This window comes from Notolabrus celidotus, chromosome 2 (genome assembly GCF_009762535.1).
Source record: "Notolabrus celidotus isolate fNotCel1 chromosome 2, fNotCel1.pri, whole genome shotgun sequence".
In the NCBI taxonomy this organism is placed as follows: domain Eukaryota; kingdom Metazoa; phylum Chordata; class Actinopteri; order Labriformes; family Labridae; genus Notolabrus; species Notolabrus celidotus.
Genome location: NC_048273.1, coordinates 22,617,161 through 22,633,846, shown reverse-complemented (window position 1 = coordinate 22,633,846; position 16,686 = coordinate 22,617,161). Strand labels below are relative to the sequence as shown.

General features: G+C 38.4%; 2 protein-coding genes across 2 annotated transcripts in view; one reads left to right on the top strand and one right to left on the bottom strand.

Annotated features, from left to right (window-relative positions):
- Window positions 1-302: 302 nt before the first annotated feature.
- On the bottom strand, window positions 303-12,294 carry tm2d1 (TM2 domain containing 1). The gene is made up of 7 exons (XM_034703331.1): window positions 12,133-12,294; window positions 9,713-9,786; window positions 8,612-8,720; window positions 8,179-8,270; window positions 3,640-3,713; window positions 1,577-1,712; window positions 303-747 (listed from the first exon to the last, which is right to left on the bottom strand). Exons 1-6 carry the CDS (start codon window positions 12,264-12,266, stop codon window positions 1,602-1,604), a joined length of 594 nt encoding a protein of 197 aa, XP_034559222.1. The 5' UTR covers window positions 12,267-12,294; the 3' UTR covers window positions 303-747; window positions 1,577-1,601.
- Window positions 12,295-13,152: 858 nt separating this feature from the next.
- patj (PATJ crumbs cell polarity complex component) overlaps window positions 13,153-16,686 on the top strand; it is a 137,855-nt gene continuing 134,321 nt past the window's right edge. The window contains exons 1-3 of the mRNA XM_034703343.1: window positions 13,153-13,272; window positions 15,582-15,647; window positions 15,734-15,912. Of these exons, the coding sequence (XP_034559234.1) occupies window positions 15,626-15,647; window positions 15,734-15,912 (201 nt within the window). The 5' untranslated portion in view covers window positions 13,153-13,272; window positions 15,582-15,625. The remainder of the gene's footprint in view (window positions 13,273-15,581; window positions 15,648-15,733; window positions 15,913-16,686) is intronic.

Here is a 16,686-nt window from a genome sequence, read left to right as displayed (position 1 = left end):
TGAAAGCCACATGGCTGCTAACTCGACATGGAAATAAAAAGACACACACACACACAGCATGTGGTGGTGTGTGTTCATGGATTATAATTAAACAGAAGAAACTGCTCAGGCTTTAGAGTTTTCTGTCTTCCTAACGTCAAAATTGGGACGTAAAACAGAATTACGTTGTGCTTTCAGCAGACTAAGACTGTACCTCCTTCTTTACTTGCATATGATATTTAATAATGTGTGTGCATGAATGTGTGTGTAGATCTATGACATTAATACCAACATAACTGCAGTGTTTAATAAACAGTCACATGTCAATTCACCAAAAGTATCTTTATTTACAAACATCAGAATTTAAATGCGAAACAGCAAAACATATCAACTTTTATAACAAAATCATAATAAATAAAACAGAGCGGCTGATGGGAATCAGATTTAAAGTGACAACATGTTTACAGTAACAGAAGCAGGTTTACATGGACATAATGTGAAGTCTGCAGGGGGATATCTGAACTGTGTGCGAGAGAGATCAGCAGGAATGTGAAGGTGTACAGGTTGTGGGTTGAACACATGCACAATGAGGTGGAACGACCCTTTAAAGGCTTCTGATCAGATCCTCCTTATGTGACTCTTATTCTTGAAGTTTATCATTTTTGATATTTGTTGTTGTACAAAATCATTGTGTTGACAAAGTTAGACTGAATGATGTTAAGAGTGTTTCTGCTCCTGCATGCTGTTCTCTGGGAGTACTTCGCTGACCTGAAGAAAAACAGAAAAACAGATACTTTACTTTTAGACAGCATTCAAAGCTGGGTTTAGATATCATACTGCAGGTTTTTTACTCTCTGGATTAATCTTCAAGAATGTAAATCTTATTAGTGACTTAAGCTTACAGATAAAAAAAACATTTGAATTCACTTTCTGCTGCTGTACGTTTGCTTTAAGGTGTAAATATTAAAAATGTATCTCAACATTTTTTGCCCCAAACTTAAATCCAGACTTTAATCCCAGAGAGATCTTCCTCGTGTTGACTTTAAACTCTGATATTTAACTTCTGTGTCTGAACAGAGGACAGTCAGACCTTCAACTCTGAAGCTTCACTTTTGACTTCAGACACTTTGAACACATCTCTGGATTCAGGACTTGTTCACTGCTGCTGATTTAGTAATTTATTATATTTGTTTAAAGGCCCTGGGGGGGGGGGGGGGGGGGGCCAGACCAGGTGATGGACATCTTGCTTCAGAAACAGCCTTTATTTGACTGTTTTCATGGAAAATAATCACATTGCCTGATAAAGTTGACTGTTGAACACAACAGGATGAGGCTTTTGTTGAAAACACTACTTTTGCATGTATAGGACAAGAGATAAGAGGTATCACTTTGTCCACAAGGGGGGCGCCAGAATCGATACAAAACAAAAGTTCCTCACAGCACCTTTAAGGAAGACATAAGATTAATTTTGTAAAGCGGTAAAAACCTAGATTTCAAATTAAGAAGAGACTCCACATCTTCAAATGTTCCCTTTATTTTTAGGTTTATGTTGTGGACAGAAACCTGACAAAGAGCCACGCTCTGATGCTGAACTCACCACGTCAGTCCGTTTGTGGGCGTGTTCACAGAGACAGGTGAGGCTTCCTGTACGTCTCGTTGGTGATGGACAGGCGGGTCAGCCGGGCGCCGTAATAATCCACGATGTAGTCTGTTCCGTCTGCTGGACCGACGATCTACAAGAGGAGAATCAACACGTGAGAATAAAGTTTAACACTCATGAGCTGATGAGCAGAAGAACAGAAGATGTGACTTGTTTCCGACTTGAGCACCTGAAGCAGGTGAACTTCTAAAGAACTATAATCAGGCCTTAAAAATCCTGGAAAAAAAAACCAAATAAGACATCACCACTGTCTCGTTTTGAGTAAATACAAAGTTTTAGTGATTTCATTGATTTCCATTCTGTAAAGTTTGTGTTCAAATGTTTAAATGAAACCAGAGCAGCTTCAGGTTCTGATGGTAAAGTTTAATTCTGCAGAGCACCTTCGATTCAGACATTTTCTCCTGTGTGAGGAGTAAACTCCTGAAATTTAACCTGATCATTTATAACTTCCTGTAAACTTCACCACATTTTTAGCAGAGCTTCCAAATCCTGGTTAATCCAACAACAAACCTGCACTCACACTGACGTTCAGTGCTTTTTCTCATCGATAAATGTTTTTTTTTTAAATCTTGCTGTACCTCATAACCATTCCTTTTCTGTCACTAAAGCTCTTCAGGGGACAGGTTGTTGTAAAATTGATTTGCTATCTGAAAAAGGTTTTAATCAATTTACCTATTTTTTTATTTGTTCTAATTGATAATTATGCTTTTTTAAAAATAATTCACCCGATTATGTATACACTGAAGAGGATTAGGGCCCCCCAAAAAAATGTATTTATGTATTTATTTATTTTTAGGATTCTGACTTTATTGTCAGAACCCCTGAATTCAGAGATCTAAGACAGGATTCCAGAATTCTGAAATTAAAGACAGAATTCTGGAATTCTGAGATTAAAGACAGAAATTCCAAGTTCTGATTTAAAAGCCAGAATTAGAAAAAAAAAAAGTAGTAAAAAAAATACAAGTATCTTCTGTATTTACATTTCTCTATATGTTAACACTACTTTGATTTGATCAATTTTAATGTATTCCTCCTCCTATTTCAATTTTTGATCGTATTGCTCTTCAGCCTATTGCTCTCTCTATTTTAACATTCATGGTTTTGTTGTTACACAGGTGTATTTTGTCTGCAGCACTATGATGACTCATTACATGAGATTTAGTTAGAGGCTCTCTTAATCTGGAACTTTAAAATGTATCTGAATTCTGCAGAACAATGTACAAGGTATTACAGAAGATTTGATCAAATTGTTGGAAGTTTCCTGAACTTGTTCACCGGTTCAGGATAATTTAATCTGTGAGGATGTGTGGGGAGTTAGTTATCACCGTCACCTGCTGTCACTTTAAACTCTCTGATCTGAGTGCTTACAGTGTGTTGGGTCTGTTTTTCCCCCTCACTCCTTCATGTGATGGATCTCCTTTCTCTATTATCTAAAACGCCTGAACAAAGAGGAGTGATTCGTCCCTTCACCTCCTGCTTCCCTCGCTCCATCCATCTGTCTCCATCCTCTCAGAGTCCATTAGAAGCTTCTGGAAGCATCATTCATCCTGCGGCCTCACAGAGACGCAGCGCTGTTCGATGGAGGGACGTAAATAATAATCAGAAGGCCGACGCTTGTTTATTCATCAGGCTGGACGCTCTCTCCCACAGAGTGGTTAGCAGCTAAAATATGAGGCTGCATCGCCCTGTGCTGCTGAAATAGATCCTCTGGGAAACGAGGAGAGCTTCATCACAGGTTTAACATGGAGGTGAGACCAGAACCGGAGAGTTTGTGAGTGTGAGAGGATGAAGTGTGTCTGAGTTTAACTCAGTTTGATCAAAGCCAGCTCGACAGGCTTACTTCTTGCTCTCAGTTATTTGAGCGTCTTCTTCTCTGCTCACTTTGTTTACAGAGGACGTAAAGGTGGAATAGACTTGCTTAACGTCCCGTCTCAAAAACAGGATGTGTGAAAGGGGATGTGCCAGTACCTCACCAGAACCTGTCTTTGTTTGTGACTCACCTGCATGGCAATCAGGATGAAGTCGATCAAGGTGCCGATTCCACAGAAACCAACAGTACAGAACTTCAAGAGTCCTGACAGACACAGAGACAAAGAGAGGGGTTAATGTCAAATAGAGACAAGCTCAAATGATAATCCTCAATATTAACATTAACTAACACGGGACAACTTTATGAATGTAAAAAGTCGATGTCAAGTTAATCCAGGTTTTGAAAGTTTGATTTTTAAAACTACCCGATTTCAGCTTCATCTCAATAATCTCAGGCCGGGATGCTCACTGCTAATCTAGAGTCCCAGGTTTATTCTTTCCACTTTGTAAATCCAATCAATGCACATAAAATAAGCCCTTATATTCAATGCTATTTGTGTTTTTTAAGCAAGACAAATTATAATAAATAAAACAATGCTGACAAAACATCTCTATTTGTCTATCAGGTAACTTTCTACCTTTGAGTTTTTTGGATTGTTTGTCAAAACAAGACATTTGAAGACGTATCTTTGTTCACTTTGTTGGACAACTAAAAAAGTCCAATCTCCAAATTCATAAGTGATAAAAAAAAAAAAAAAGTTTTAGAAACATTTAAAACTCCTCTCTCTGATATTCTCTGTTCCTGAATTAACTCTGAAAACATCTACAGAAATGGTCAAATTAAGGATTACAAACATAAATCTGAGAGGTCTGAAGCATAAAAAAATAGAAAATCTGCAAGAAAATGTCAGACTTGACAAAGTTTTTAAAAAAGAGCAAGGTGTGTAAATGACGAATAATACACTTAAAACTCTCTGTGAATTAAAAACGGCTGAGCTCCTGTGATGCTCATGACACAAAGACACCTTTCTTAAGTCCAGTCAAGTTGTCTAATTTCTTTTTTTAAGCAGAAGTATATTTTTGATCTGCATTAACAAGTTCTTCTTCAACAAAACAAATATACATACCAATCACAAAAAAATACATTACAGGATTCAATTAGGAAAGAACAAAACCACATGAAATGATTGGTTATATAACCAACCGAAGTCTAAGCTTTTTCTGCCCATCCACGTTAGATGACATACAGTCGTCGGTGTGCATAATGCAAGAAGAAAAAAAGATCTTCACTTAATATCTTATGACGAAGTCTTCATTTGTTCTAATTTCATAACAAATTATCAGGAGTGAAAGTATATCATTCTCTGGTTGCATTTAAATACCAAATCTCACACGTAGCCAAATCTACCACATGGGACCTTTAGTTGAGATAATAACGGAGTTGTTTTGTCACATTTATGTTTAAAATACATTTCAAATGTATACTTTTTACCTTTTCTGAGGCTTTTGCAAAGTTTTCAATTTTCTAAAATTGGCAAACAACTTAAACAAAAGCAAAACAAGTGATCTCTGTCGCTATCTCTCTTCAAAATCTGCTCTGATCATGCAGACTGACTGACATTCAAGTGTGTGTGTGTGTGTTTGTGTGCGTGTGTTTTGTCATTTTTAACCCAGGACCTTGAGTACAGAAGGAGTCTTCTTATGTTTTAAAAACTGTACTGTCTGCAGGCAGCTCTGGATTGTTTTGGGGAACACTAAAATAAACCTCTGTCGCTCTTTCTGTGATTTTTACCATGGTATGAGTTGTTTTGTCTGTGAGTTTGTCCTGTTGTAAAAAGGCTATGACTGAATCATTTTAAAAAGGATAGAATATTCAAAACTAAATTCAGACAGAGTCGCAGTGATCTGCGTGGCCTGTTTGGGGCGCTGCTTTGTGTGTCTGTGTGACTGTTGAAGCTTTTTATCAAACGTCTGTGAAATACATTTTTGGGGAGAAAAATCTGACTTGGCTTCAGTTCGGCTTGGCTTGGCTCGGCCCGGACCAACCTGTGCCAAATGAGGCCAGGTGTTTGTCAGTGCAGCTGTCCTCCATCTCCACACACACACACACACACACAGACACACAGACACACAGACACACAGACACACACACACACACACACACACACACACACACACACACACACACACACACACACACACACACACACACACACACACACGCACTCGCAGCCTTTGTATTCCTGCAGGTGCCTCATTAAAAGAAGGATGAGAGCGGCTCAGTCTGCTGATAATAACTCACTCTTGTTGTGTTAATCATAACTGTTATGCTTTGGGTTATTACGCTCCATTGTGTGGAGATCAGTGACAAACAAAGAGTCCACGAATTCAATTTGAATTCAGCCTGAAAAAAAGAACAACATAAAAAATATGGAAACAGTTCAAGAGGAACACTGAATATTTCCATCAGTGCATGCAGACTTTAGGAGGAGGGAGGAGAGATGACGTTTAACACGAGCAGCAGCTGTTAGACCGATTAGACATCTGAGCAATGAGGAGGTGAAAATACCAAAAGTCTACATAGTTTACTGCAATTTTTGCTAAAATGGGATTATGTATCATCTGCTCATATGACTCTTGAATGTTAAATTAGTAAGATCTGTGAATGGAATGTTAAAAAGTTGTTTTTTATTGGCATAGTATCGCTTCTTGACTGTTAATATCCACAAAGGAAAATATTAAAAACCAGCAGATATTACAAAAATTATGATTCCTTTATCAGTTATTTTCACAATATAGGGTTTCATAATGCTGACAGTTTGAGGGGAGAGGATGGGAGTTGAACTTCCAGAAAAATTAAGGTCCATTTTTTAAAAACCTTTTTTGTGTGAAATTATTTTCCAAGACGAAAGGTTAATCAAACTTTTTTTGGCTATAGTTGGACAATAGAAGAGTTTGAAGACACTAAGTTTTTACTATGAAGTCATGATTTTCGAATAATTGAATATTCGAAGAGTTAAAACAAATATTATCTCATTGGTTGTATTGCGGTATTCCTGCCAGATGGTGGCTATAGATCGTTTGCTAACTGCATTAAGTAACAGAAGAAGAATGCAAAGTCTAGGGATGACCACAATTAATCGATTATCGATTAATTGATTGTTAAGAAATTACTCGAAACACACATTTTTGTTATCAATTTTCCGTCACGTGGAACAAACATCATGTGGTCTCATATTACACTCATCTATCAGGGAGGTGTTTTAAGATTAAAGCATGTTTCGATGTGAATCAGCTGTTAAAGGTGTTGCGCACAGCGGAGACGCTCAGCTGGCGGCTGCGGCTGTGCGTCAGGTCTCCATGTGCGCTTTTTAAAAGAGGATCAACACAAAACTGCTGCCAACAACAACACGGACACAAAGGTTGACAGCTTTAAACAGGAAATTTCCCACCTTTAGACAGACTGATGGGAAATTCTGGTACGCTACGTTTGCAGATCAGCAACATCAGAGCCGTCTGAGCTTTCTCCTGATTATGACCCGGTTGCGCTCCTGGCTGACACCTGACCGAATACACATGTTTATTTTTCTCAATAAGAACGAGTAGACAGAAAACTGGACACTGTGAGTCTAAAGTACTTTTCTGTTACTATTATGAGCCTTCACTTTATAAGATTATGTCCGCGGAGAATATTTCTATGAGCCTGATCGTTGATATTCTGCGTGTCAAACGTGTGCCCGTATTCAATCCCGTCAGTTATTTGCATTTTGTTGCTGTAGAAAATAAAATTTAGGGGGAAGACAACGTATTTGGCATTGTTTTTGACGTAAGCATAATAATGTTTTTTCTTATCAATTAATCGATAATTGATCATTAACATTTCCAAAAATCGATCATGGAAAATACTTAAAATGTACATCCCTAATGCAAACTTCATTAAATAGTAAAAGAAGAAGAAAACGTTGGCGACAGACACAGAACTGTGTACCTATATTGACAACAGACCAGACGTGAAAATCATTTAAAAAGGTGGTGACCAAAACCTGATGTTGAAATCATGAAAAAAGTGACAACAGCCTAACTGATGCAAAAACGGACGTGAAAACTTTTTGAAAGTGATGACCTTTGAACCTACGCAAAAAAGAATTAAAAAAAGATGTCCGCAGACCCGATGTAAAAATTATTTTAAAAGGGTTGACCTGATGTGAATATCATCATACAAACACGTGTTAGTTGTTTTCCTGAAGCCTGAAGAAAAAAAGAGTGTTAACTTTATTATGGAGTCTATTCATATGTTGAAGATGTTTTTCAAACACTTTCAGAGTTGTGTTATTTTTCAGAGAAAAGTTAATAACCATTAAAAAAAGACAGCAGACGGACATTGAAGTGAAAGGACAGCCTACGTCCTGTGTTATCACAGCTGAGAGATAGACTGTTGGATCTTTATACAAGCTGTAAAAAATGTTGATCAAATTGAGCACCAGGTTTTTTAAATTCCTTCACATAGATCTTTTAGTCGCTTTACCATAATGCAGGTGATCACAGGTTTCCTGATTAATGTCTGTTAATTACCAGAGAAATGTCCCGGTGTCCAAAAAGCTGTTTGACCAGAGACAGACCTGAACCTGCAGCGTTTACCAAAGTCTGTTAGAGCAGGAGGTGTGTGTTTGTTGTGTGTGTGTGTGTGTGTGTGTGTGTGTGTGTGTGTGTGTGTGTGTGTGTGTGTGTACCTAGAGCAGGATATCCCAGGTAGAAGCGGTCGGCTCCGAGCCAGCCCAGAAACAGAGACAGAGCCACTGCGACTTTATAAGAATAAACGCTCCTGAGAGAAAACAGAGACAATATGACTGATGAACTTAGTGATCAACGTGATCAGAACATGTTAAATAATTTATATAACTAAAATAAACCAGTATCATATGTGATCAGAATAAAATAAATCATCAGAAACATATCTTTGTTATCGTACAAAAAGGAAAACCATTATAATAAAATCACAAAAACCTGATAATTCAACCCTCGGCTGACAGTTTATCCTCTGCACAGGATGAATATTTGTGTGTTTGTGTGTCTGCTCCTGTGTGTGTGTGTGTGTGTGTGTGTGTGTGTGTGTGTGTGTGTGTGTGTGTGTGTGTGTGTGTTGGTGTGTGTTGCAGCACTTACACGTTCCTGCAGGGGACGGTTTTGTTGAAGCCCACCTCCTCACCGCTGAACCTGAACTCTGTCCCGTTAGAGAGCCGGCAGCTGATGTTCGGAGCTGGGAGGCACTCCACTGTAAACACACACACAGACACAAACAGACACACGCAGACACACGCAGACACACGCAGACATACACACACACACACACACACACACACACACACACACACACACACACACACACACACACACACACACACACACACACACACACAAACACACAGTTGGACTATTAGAGCTATCTAAATCTCTACAGTCAGGGAATAAGAAGTAAGGATTTGGTTAATATTTTTCAGTTTGTTTTGAAAGATTCATATAGAAAGGTTTTTTTTCCAGGAATAATCTTTTTTTTATCATCATCTTTCCTATCGCGTCATATTCACTTGAAATCTCATCCCAATAAGGATCAATGTCGGCTTTAAATCTGGAGTTCCTGGTGGTTACATTATGTGCAGCCCATCCCTTCTAAAAACCACTTGGTACAAAACTCTAAAAGCATGCAAGGGTAACAGTTCGAAGATGTCAGTCTTAAACACTTAACCTACTTAAAGTTCCCGCTGCATCGAGCGCAGGAGGAGAGACATCTCAGATCACAAACATGAACACAATACAAACTATGATGTTAATACAGGATGTGATTAAGATTATCACATGTGAAGAAATCTTAGGAATAAAATCTTACATTATTTGTATTCCTAAGGTTTGTTTTATCCTGTTTTTCATACTAATAATTTTTTTAATCGATTTCTCACAATGTAGTCCTGTGTTTTTTTTTTCTTGTTTTGTTTATTTTCCTTCTAACTTTCCTGAATTGTTGTTTTTATTTTTCCTTGTGAAGCTCTTTTGGTTCAAGGTTTAAATTAAGGTGTTGTAACACTTCAATGTAGTAATGTCAATGGACCTGGGATCAAACCCCTGACCTCCCAATTAAAGACAACTGACTCCACTGATGAGCCACAGCCGCCCTGAGTGAGTTTTGGTTCAGTTATTCCCAAATAATCTTGCATGTATGAAAAGATTCCTTAAAACAGATGTCATGCGGCGGCCGGCGGTTCCACTCACCCCAGGCGGTTATGCCCTTGCAGTTCTCCGGCTCCTGTGTGGATTCATCTATCTTTGGATCTTTACACAGATACCTGAGGAGAGTGAAGGATCTGAACCAGGAGATCACTGAGCAAACATGAATATGACACGATGAACCAACAGGAGGATGAGTGTAACAGAGATTATCAGAGGGGGCGTATCTGTCTTTGTGCAAACACAGAGAGCTATGTTAGTTATCAATCTACGGTTTCATAAGTTTAAATAGAAAGTTTAGGGGTCTTGATCATCCCTATTATGCTCTAAAGAAGCTCCATGATGGAAACATTTAGAACATCTCTAAATTCAAACCCATGTATGCTGGAAGCGGCAAATGATTTTAGTGTTTTACTTACTGACTTAAATATCTGGATTTAGTGAACACAAAATCAAGAGTACTTTGGTTGTCTTCAGACTTCTTGCTCTCAAACTACCGACCCTGGTGGCTCACTCATTGTTGTTCAAACATTTCACTTTCATTATCTTTTTATGTGTTTGAATCTTTATCTCATTGGGCATTTACTTGATTTTAAAATATTCCCTCTATCAGATTATTTTGGCCCCCATATGTTCATGAGCCTTGTCATCCAGCTTTAGTCTACACAGAGTTTCAGCTAACTCAGATCACACTTAAATGTGAAAGGACTTAAAAATAACCTCTGCGACTGCCAAGTCATGTCCAGACTTTAAAATACACTTGGGTCTAAACAAATTACATCTCTTGTTTCAAGCCTACAAAAAAATATTTAGCGCATAAAAAAAAAAAAAAACTCTGTGAAATGTTGTAAAAGAAAGGGATGGGGTAAGGAAAGAGAGACATGTTAAATGACTGAGGAAAATTGTTGTAGATATATTGGTTAGATGTGATTTACATATTGATATGATCTAGATCCATTTTTGAACGGTGGACGAGAAAAAAAAGTTCAATGTGTAATTTTGTTTTTTAAATTCTGAGATTAAAGTCAGAATTAAAGAATGATGACACTATATATATATATATATATATATATATATATATGTTTATTGTTTTTTTTTACTTGCTATCCTAATCCTCTTCCGTAAAAGTCACGTGAACAATTCGATTTCTTGTTAAGAAAAGATTATTCGACCATTCGAAAATCACGACTCATCCCTACCTACTGATCCTCCCTACATGGGTCACAATAACCTCTTAATTTCTGTACCCTTGTCTGATTTATAGTATCATAACGACAATGGCAAACACAGTTATTTAAAGCTGCTGTTGATAGTCACAGAGTAAACATCTGTTCAGAAAGAGCGACTTCGAATGTCAACACTATCCTTCCCAACCAGATTTACTCTTGAGGCTGATTTATACTTCTGCGTCGCCCCTATGCAGCAGGGGCTGACGCGAACATGAGTACCACATACTTGTGCGTCGATGTGTCTGTGTCGCGAGACAATTCTTCACTGAAACGCTTGAGGGCAGTGCGGTCTCTCTTACAGCCGGCTACAATCTCTGTTTACTTTTCCTCAGAGTTTCAGAGCGTGTTATGTTAACCTACAGCTGATACATGCTGCTGTTTATCATGCAGACATGATTACATGAAGAATAGAGAGGAGGAGATGAAATACGAGGCTGATGTCTGGGATCCCGGAAGTGCTGTAAATGCGGGACACACAATGCCACAGAGCGGACCAATCACAGGGTTTGCGGTGTAGGTACGGGAGCTACGCTAGACTACACCGTCGATTCGACACAGAAGTATAAATGAGCCTTTAGCCCCCCAACACAGATAGGCGTGTGCAGTCATGATAGTGCCGGACTCATAACCAATCGGAGCACGTAGTAGTGGGCGCCCCTTAACCAATCAGGACAGAGGATTGGAGATTAACTATGATAGGTCCGTCATAACGGGAACGATGGGAATAATAACATTGCTTTATACATAGGCATTGGAAAACGCAGAGATTTTGCTATAGTCTCAAATTTCTTCACTTACTGATGAGTACTGCAAACCCAGCAAAAAAAAAAGTAACGTTTTTTTTTACATCATTTCTACCAATAGCAGCTTTAAGTGAATATAGATCACCCCATCCCTACATTTACAAATAAAGATACTCCTGTAGTTCAGTTAAATTAAGGTAAAATGCTAATTATCCTTAAAACAGGACATTAACACTTCTGCATTCTACTGTTTATACGTTGAATACAGTCCCCTATCTCTACCCTAGACAACTACTATACCATTAAACACATCGTAATGAAACACAGAACCCAGCGTCTCCACTCTGATTAATATGTACATAAAGTTTAATTTAATTTCTAAATGTTATAATAATGTATCAAAGCTAGCTGTAGCTAACGTCACCGAGCACCTTCCTGTAGATTACCCTCCGTTAGTTCTGAATCACGTGATCACATTTTGAATAAAGGATACTGTCCGAGTCGTAAGTTGTCGCAGCGTTCCACCTCCTCCGTCAGAACAACCCTAAAATGAGAGTAAACAAAATAAAATAACAAGCTCCATATCCCGGAGCGTAAACACAACACCCGTCTCCGGGAGGACGCCATGTCTGACTGTGTCACGTGACGGGTGATGCCTTCAGGACCACAAGAATCATAGTTATTCATATCACTCAAGCTCAATTGTGAAACTGTGTTTATTTGTATACTGTAACATTGTTTTATATCTTAAAATGTATACCATTTTGGATTTAGATTGCCTTCCCCATGGATTATTTTATTTTGAAGGTACGTGCCTCCAGAATGTCAATTTTTCTAACCCCAAAATCAAAAGACTGTCAAACTGAGATATATTGTTTCTCAAGTTAAACATTTGAACTACTTTGTTCTTTCTTGATTAACACTAATTCTTTGAAAATGCAATAAGAAAACTTCGTAAATTATATCAAACTTTATTTTTTGTAAAGTCATTAACATATTTCTGCTTTTACACTAATCGTTTTACTCAAAGGACAGCAGTAGACAATGCATGAACGTCAACATATTAAAAAAAGAAAATGTAACTATATTATCTAAGCTTTTAATGCAGCTCTATAATGCAATATTAGGCTAAATGGAGCATACCAAATGGTGTTTACATTGTTAATACTTTTTTTCTTAAAAATACAACTAATTTGCAAATGTTCAACAAACTTTATTTATTTTTATTTTTATTTAACCTTTATTTAACCAGGCAAGTCATTAATAACAAATTCTTATTTCCAGTGACGACCCGGCAAAAGGGGTAAAGGGTCAGGGATAACAGTAATGACAAAAACAAACACAAGGGTAAAAACTTACAATTTAAATATGACAGGTCAGAACAGAGCCAGGATTAAAAGCAGGTGCAGGTGTGTTTAAGAGTGTCCATGAGAGAGTTCATGAAGGCTGAGTTTGAGATGTAGTAGATCAGTTTTAAAGTTTTCTGTGAATTGTTCCAGTCTGTGGGCACAGCAGACTGAGATGATGACAACAAACTTACACCCCCCTTTGACTAACACTAGTAGCCTACATTTCCTACAGCACGTAAACGCATCATTAAAGCGACACTAGTGCCAAACTGGATCCAGTTCATGTGAGTTTTACTCCACTTTTAAACCATTTCAAAGTGATCTGTTTTCTATTATTTTACCACTGACTAACGGCGACATCCTCCGACTGTTTATCCTCTGGAAAGAAAACAAATCGAGGATGTTTAGACCTTGTTTTGGAGCTAAGTTAGCATGTTAGCGGATAGCCAAGAGTTAGCGGAGGGTTGCTGTGAAGTTCTCGAGCTGAGGAGGATGATGGGATGGTTTTATGTTGTTTACGCTTTTTTTTCTTATGAGGCACCCACAAGGTAAAGTTAGATGCTGTCAGTGACTTAATACCGCGTTAATAAGTCGTTGCAGCTCGTTGGAAGTGTTTTGTTATTATTATTTACCTGTCTTTCAAAGTTTGATGCACCTGTTGCGAGTTGAACCTGCCGAAGCTGCGTTATCAGATTCATTATTAAAAGCTAAAGATGATAAAATACACAACATATAGTTATATAGATTACATTTGGTTTCATCCCCTCCCCTCTGAGCTGCTGAGTTTCACTTCCTGGTATCACACCTGCACAGGTAAGCTGCCCCCGCGCGCACAAAGTCCCAGATTTCAGGGTTAAAGTGAGACGTTCAGTTTAGTTTCTGTCTCTGTGTTTGATGTACAGTTTGAGGAATGTTGTGTTGTTTGTTTTCCCTCCAGTATGAGCTGATAAAGTGCTACCTGGTTATCCTCTCTCTGTGTAAATACACCTGGCTAATGTATGCTGAGCTAACAGTCTGATAACACACTCTCACCTGAGATCCACTGAAACCTCACACAGTCAGGGCAGAGCTGTGTCACAACTTGGACACAAGCTCAGAGTTTTATATGTCATCAGTTCAGCAGGTAATCACCTAATCACACACAGGTGAGCTGAGACAGACATTAAAGAGGTGTAATTAACAGGTACAGGGCAGGTAACGGGATGCTGTTGTTGTTGTTTTTATTGTTGTTTTTGTTTTAAAGCTCTGAGGATGAGGAGCAGACTAACATAAGATGATCTTTAGAGGCAAAAAAACCAGCAGGTGGTATAATCCTCAGGTATCACTGAGAAACAAGAGAATAACAGTTATAAACAGTGAATTATCTATCTAGATATATCTATATCAAATTCACACACACATGCGCACGCACGCACACACGCACGCGCGCGCGCACACACACACACACACACACACACACACACACATACACACACACCTATCAACCTATCTATCTATCTATCTATCTATCTATCTATCTATCTATCTATCTATCTAGAGAAAGGTAAATACATCCATCCCCCCCCTCTCTCTCTCTCTCTCTCTCTCATCTCTCTCTCTCTCTTTCTTCTCTCTCTTTCGCTTTCTCTCTCTCTCTCTCTCTCTCTCTTTCTCTCTCTCTCTCTCTTTTCTCTCTTTCTCTCTCTCCTCTCTTCTCTCTCTCTCTCTCTCTTTCTCTTTCTCTTTTCTCTCTCTTCTCTCTCTCTCCTCCTCTTTCTCGACCCTCTCTCTGTCTCTTCTCTCTCTCCCTCTCTCTCTCTCTCTCTCTCTCTCTCTCTTTCTCTCTCTCTCTCTCTCTCTCTCTCTCTCTCTCTCTTTAAGATATATATATATATATTTATATGCATCTTTCTTTATATATAAATACTTTATATATATATAGTAAAATATATCTAAATTTGTTTATGTTCTATACATATGTATATTAATAAAGAGAAAAATATAATACACTGATATATGTTTATATATATTATATGTACATAATATTTTCTTCTTCAGATAATCTAATCTGAACTTTTTTTTGTTTAAATTGACTTGGCTTTAACTTATTTATTTATATATTTTTTCTTGTATCACCTGAACTTGTTTGTCACCTTTTCTCATCTTAACTTTCCTGCGTTGACTTATCTTGACTTGTCTGAGCTCGTCTAGACTTAAATTTCCTCCTTTTCATGTCTCCTCAAAAATGTGTGACTTCTTATAAACGTATCATGTGTCAGTATTTCTTAACCAGTCTTGTCTTAAGTTTTCTGAACCTGTAATAAATAGTTTTGTATGAAGTTATTTTAACTTTTTCTCTCTTTAAATCATCTTAAATATATCTCAATAAACAAACTTAACTTCTTTGTATAATCTTAACTTTTTAAACTTCCTCTCTCAACTTGCTTTGGCTTCAGCAGGTTTGCCTCAACTTGTCCCGGGTGTATCTCTGTTCACTTGTCTCCATCTGTCTTGTCTTCATTGTTTCCACCTATAGCTGTCATTGTCCATGCCAGCCTATGTCTGTGATGAATGTAAAGTAAAAGAGCATCATTATCTGCTGTTTTGTATTCAGACTGATCCAGAGTGACAGACAGAGAGCGAGGGACGACAACAACAATGTTTGAAAATGTCCCGACAGGTAAGTCCTCTCAGCTGGTCGACATTGTAATCACATGTTGTCACGTTGAGGGGCTTCTGTATGACGACCGCTCTCTCTATCCTCAGTGTCTGCTGCAGAGCGTCAGCAGGTTCTGGGAGCTCTGGAGCGTCTGCAGGCCAAACTGGTCCAGAGGGAGGAGTGGACTCATGGTGAGACCATGGGAAACCTGAGGGAAACCCTGCAAAGTCCACTGTTTAACCACATCCTGACCCTGCAGCACTCCATCAAGCAGCTCCGAAACCAGGTGAGAAACAACAGAGACACACATCTTTAAGATTCTGAGCTGTACACCTCAGAAACCAGTTGAACCAGAGCACCTTAAGCATAAAAAATATACAGTTGTATCTACTGCATGAATATGGAGTAGTTGGAGTTGCATCTGCAGATTTCCTCATACTACAGCAGGTAAAAAAGCTGTGATGACAGCAATATAATCCTTGATGGTTGAAGAATCACCTTCCTCTTAAACATAAAGCTCTCTCTCTCTGTAGCGATCCTTTCTGTAATGTTTTCAGACACTTAGAATGACAACCTGAACCTGTCAGGGACAAAAACAAGAACTGTTAGTGGACACATTTTGACTGTTTCAGGAAAAAGCACTGTACCCTCAGCCATAGCGAACCTACATACAAACTACTGAGGGTATTTTGTTATATGTGATATTATGTATCATCTGAAGACTTGTTAAAAGATTTTTGGTTTTCTCTGTAACGGCTAAATTCCTCCAGGTCCATGTCCAGGCGGTCTCCGCTTAGTCATGGCATGGGAGCTTTAGGTTTCAATCTAGTCGACATGTTAACTTCCTCTTTCTCAGCTCCGGCAATCCGAGCCCTCCACAGCAGATACACAAGACTCTGATTTTTGCCGGAGCGCAACCATAGACTGTATAAATAATGGACGTAGTATCCGTGACGTCACCCATCTGTTTATGAAGTGCTGTTTTGAGGCAGATCGGCTGCCAAATTGGAAATGTTGAACTCAGCATAACTGCTGTCGAGCTAGTGTGACGTAAAGAGGC

Excerpts from the sequence above, each read along its gene's own strand:
- tm2d1 (XM_034703331.1), bottom strand. The coding sequence starts at position 12,266 with ATGGCGTCCTCCCGGAGACGGGTGTTGTGTTTACGCTCCGGGATATGG. Across the intron at positions 8,721-9,712 it reads CAAGGGCATAACCGCCTGGG|TGGAGTGCCTCCCAGCTCCG; the intron begins GTGAGTGGAACC and ends GTGTGTTTACAG. Across the intron at positions 1,713-3,639 it reads TCATCCTGATTGCCATGCAG|ATCGTCGGTCCAGCAGACGG; the intron begins GTGAGTCACAAA and ends CTCCTCTTGTAG.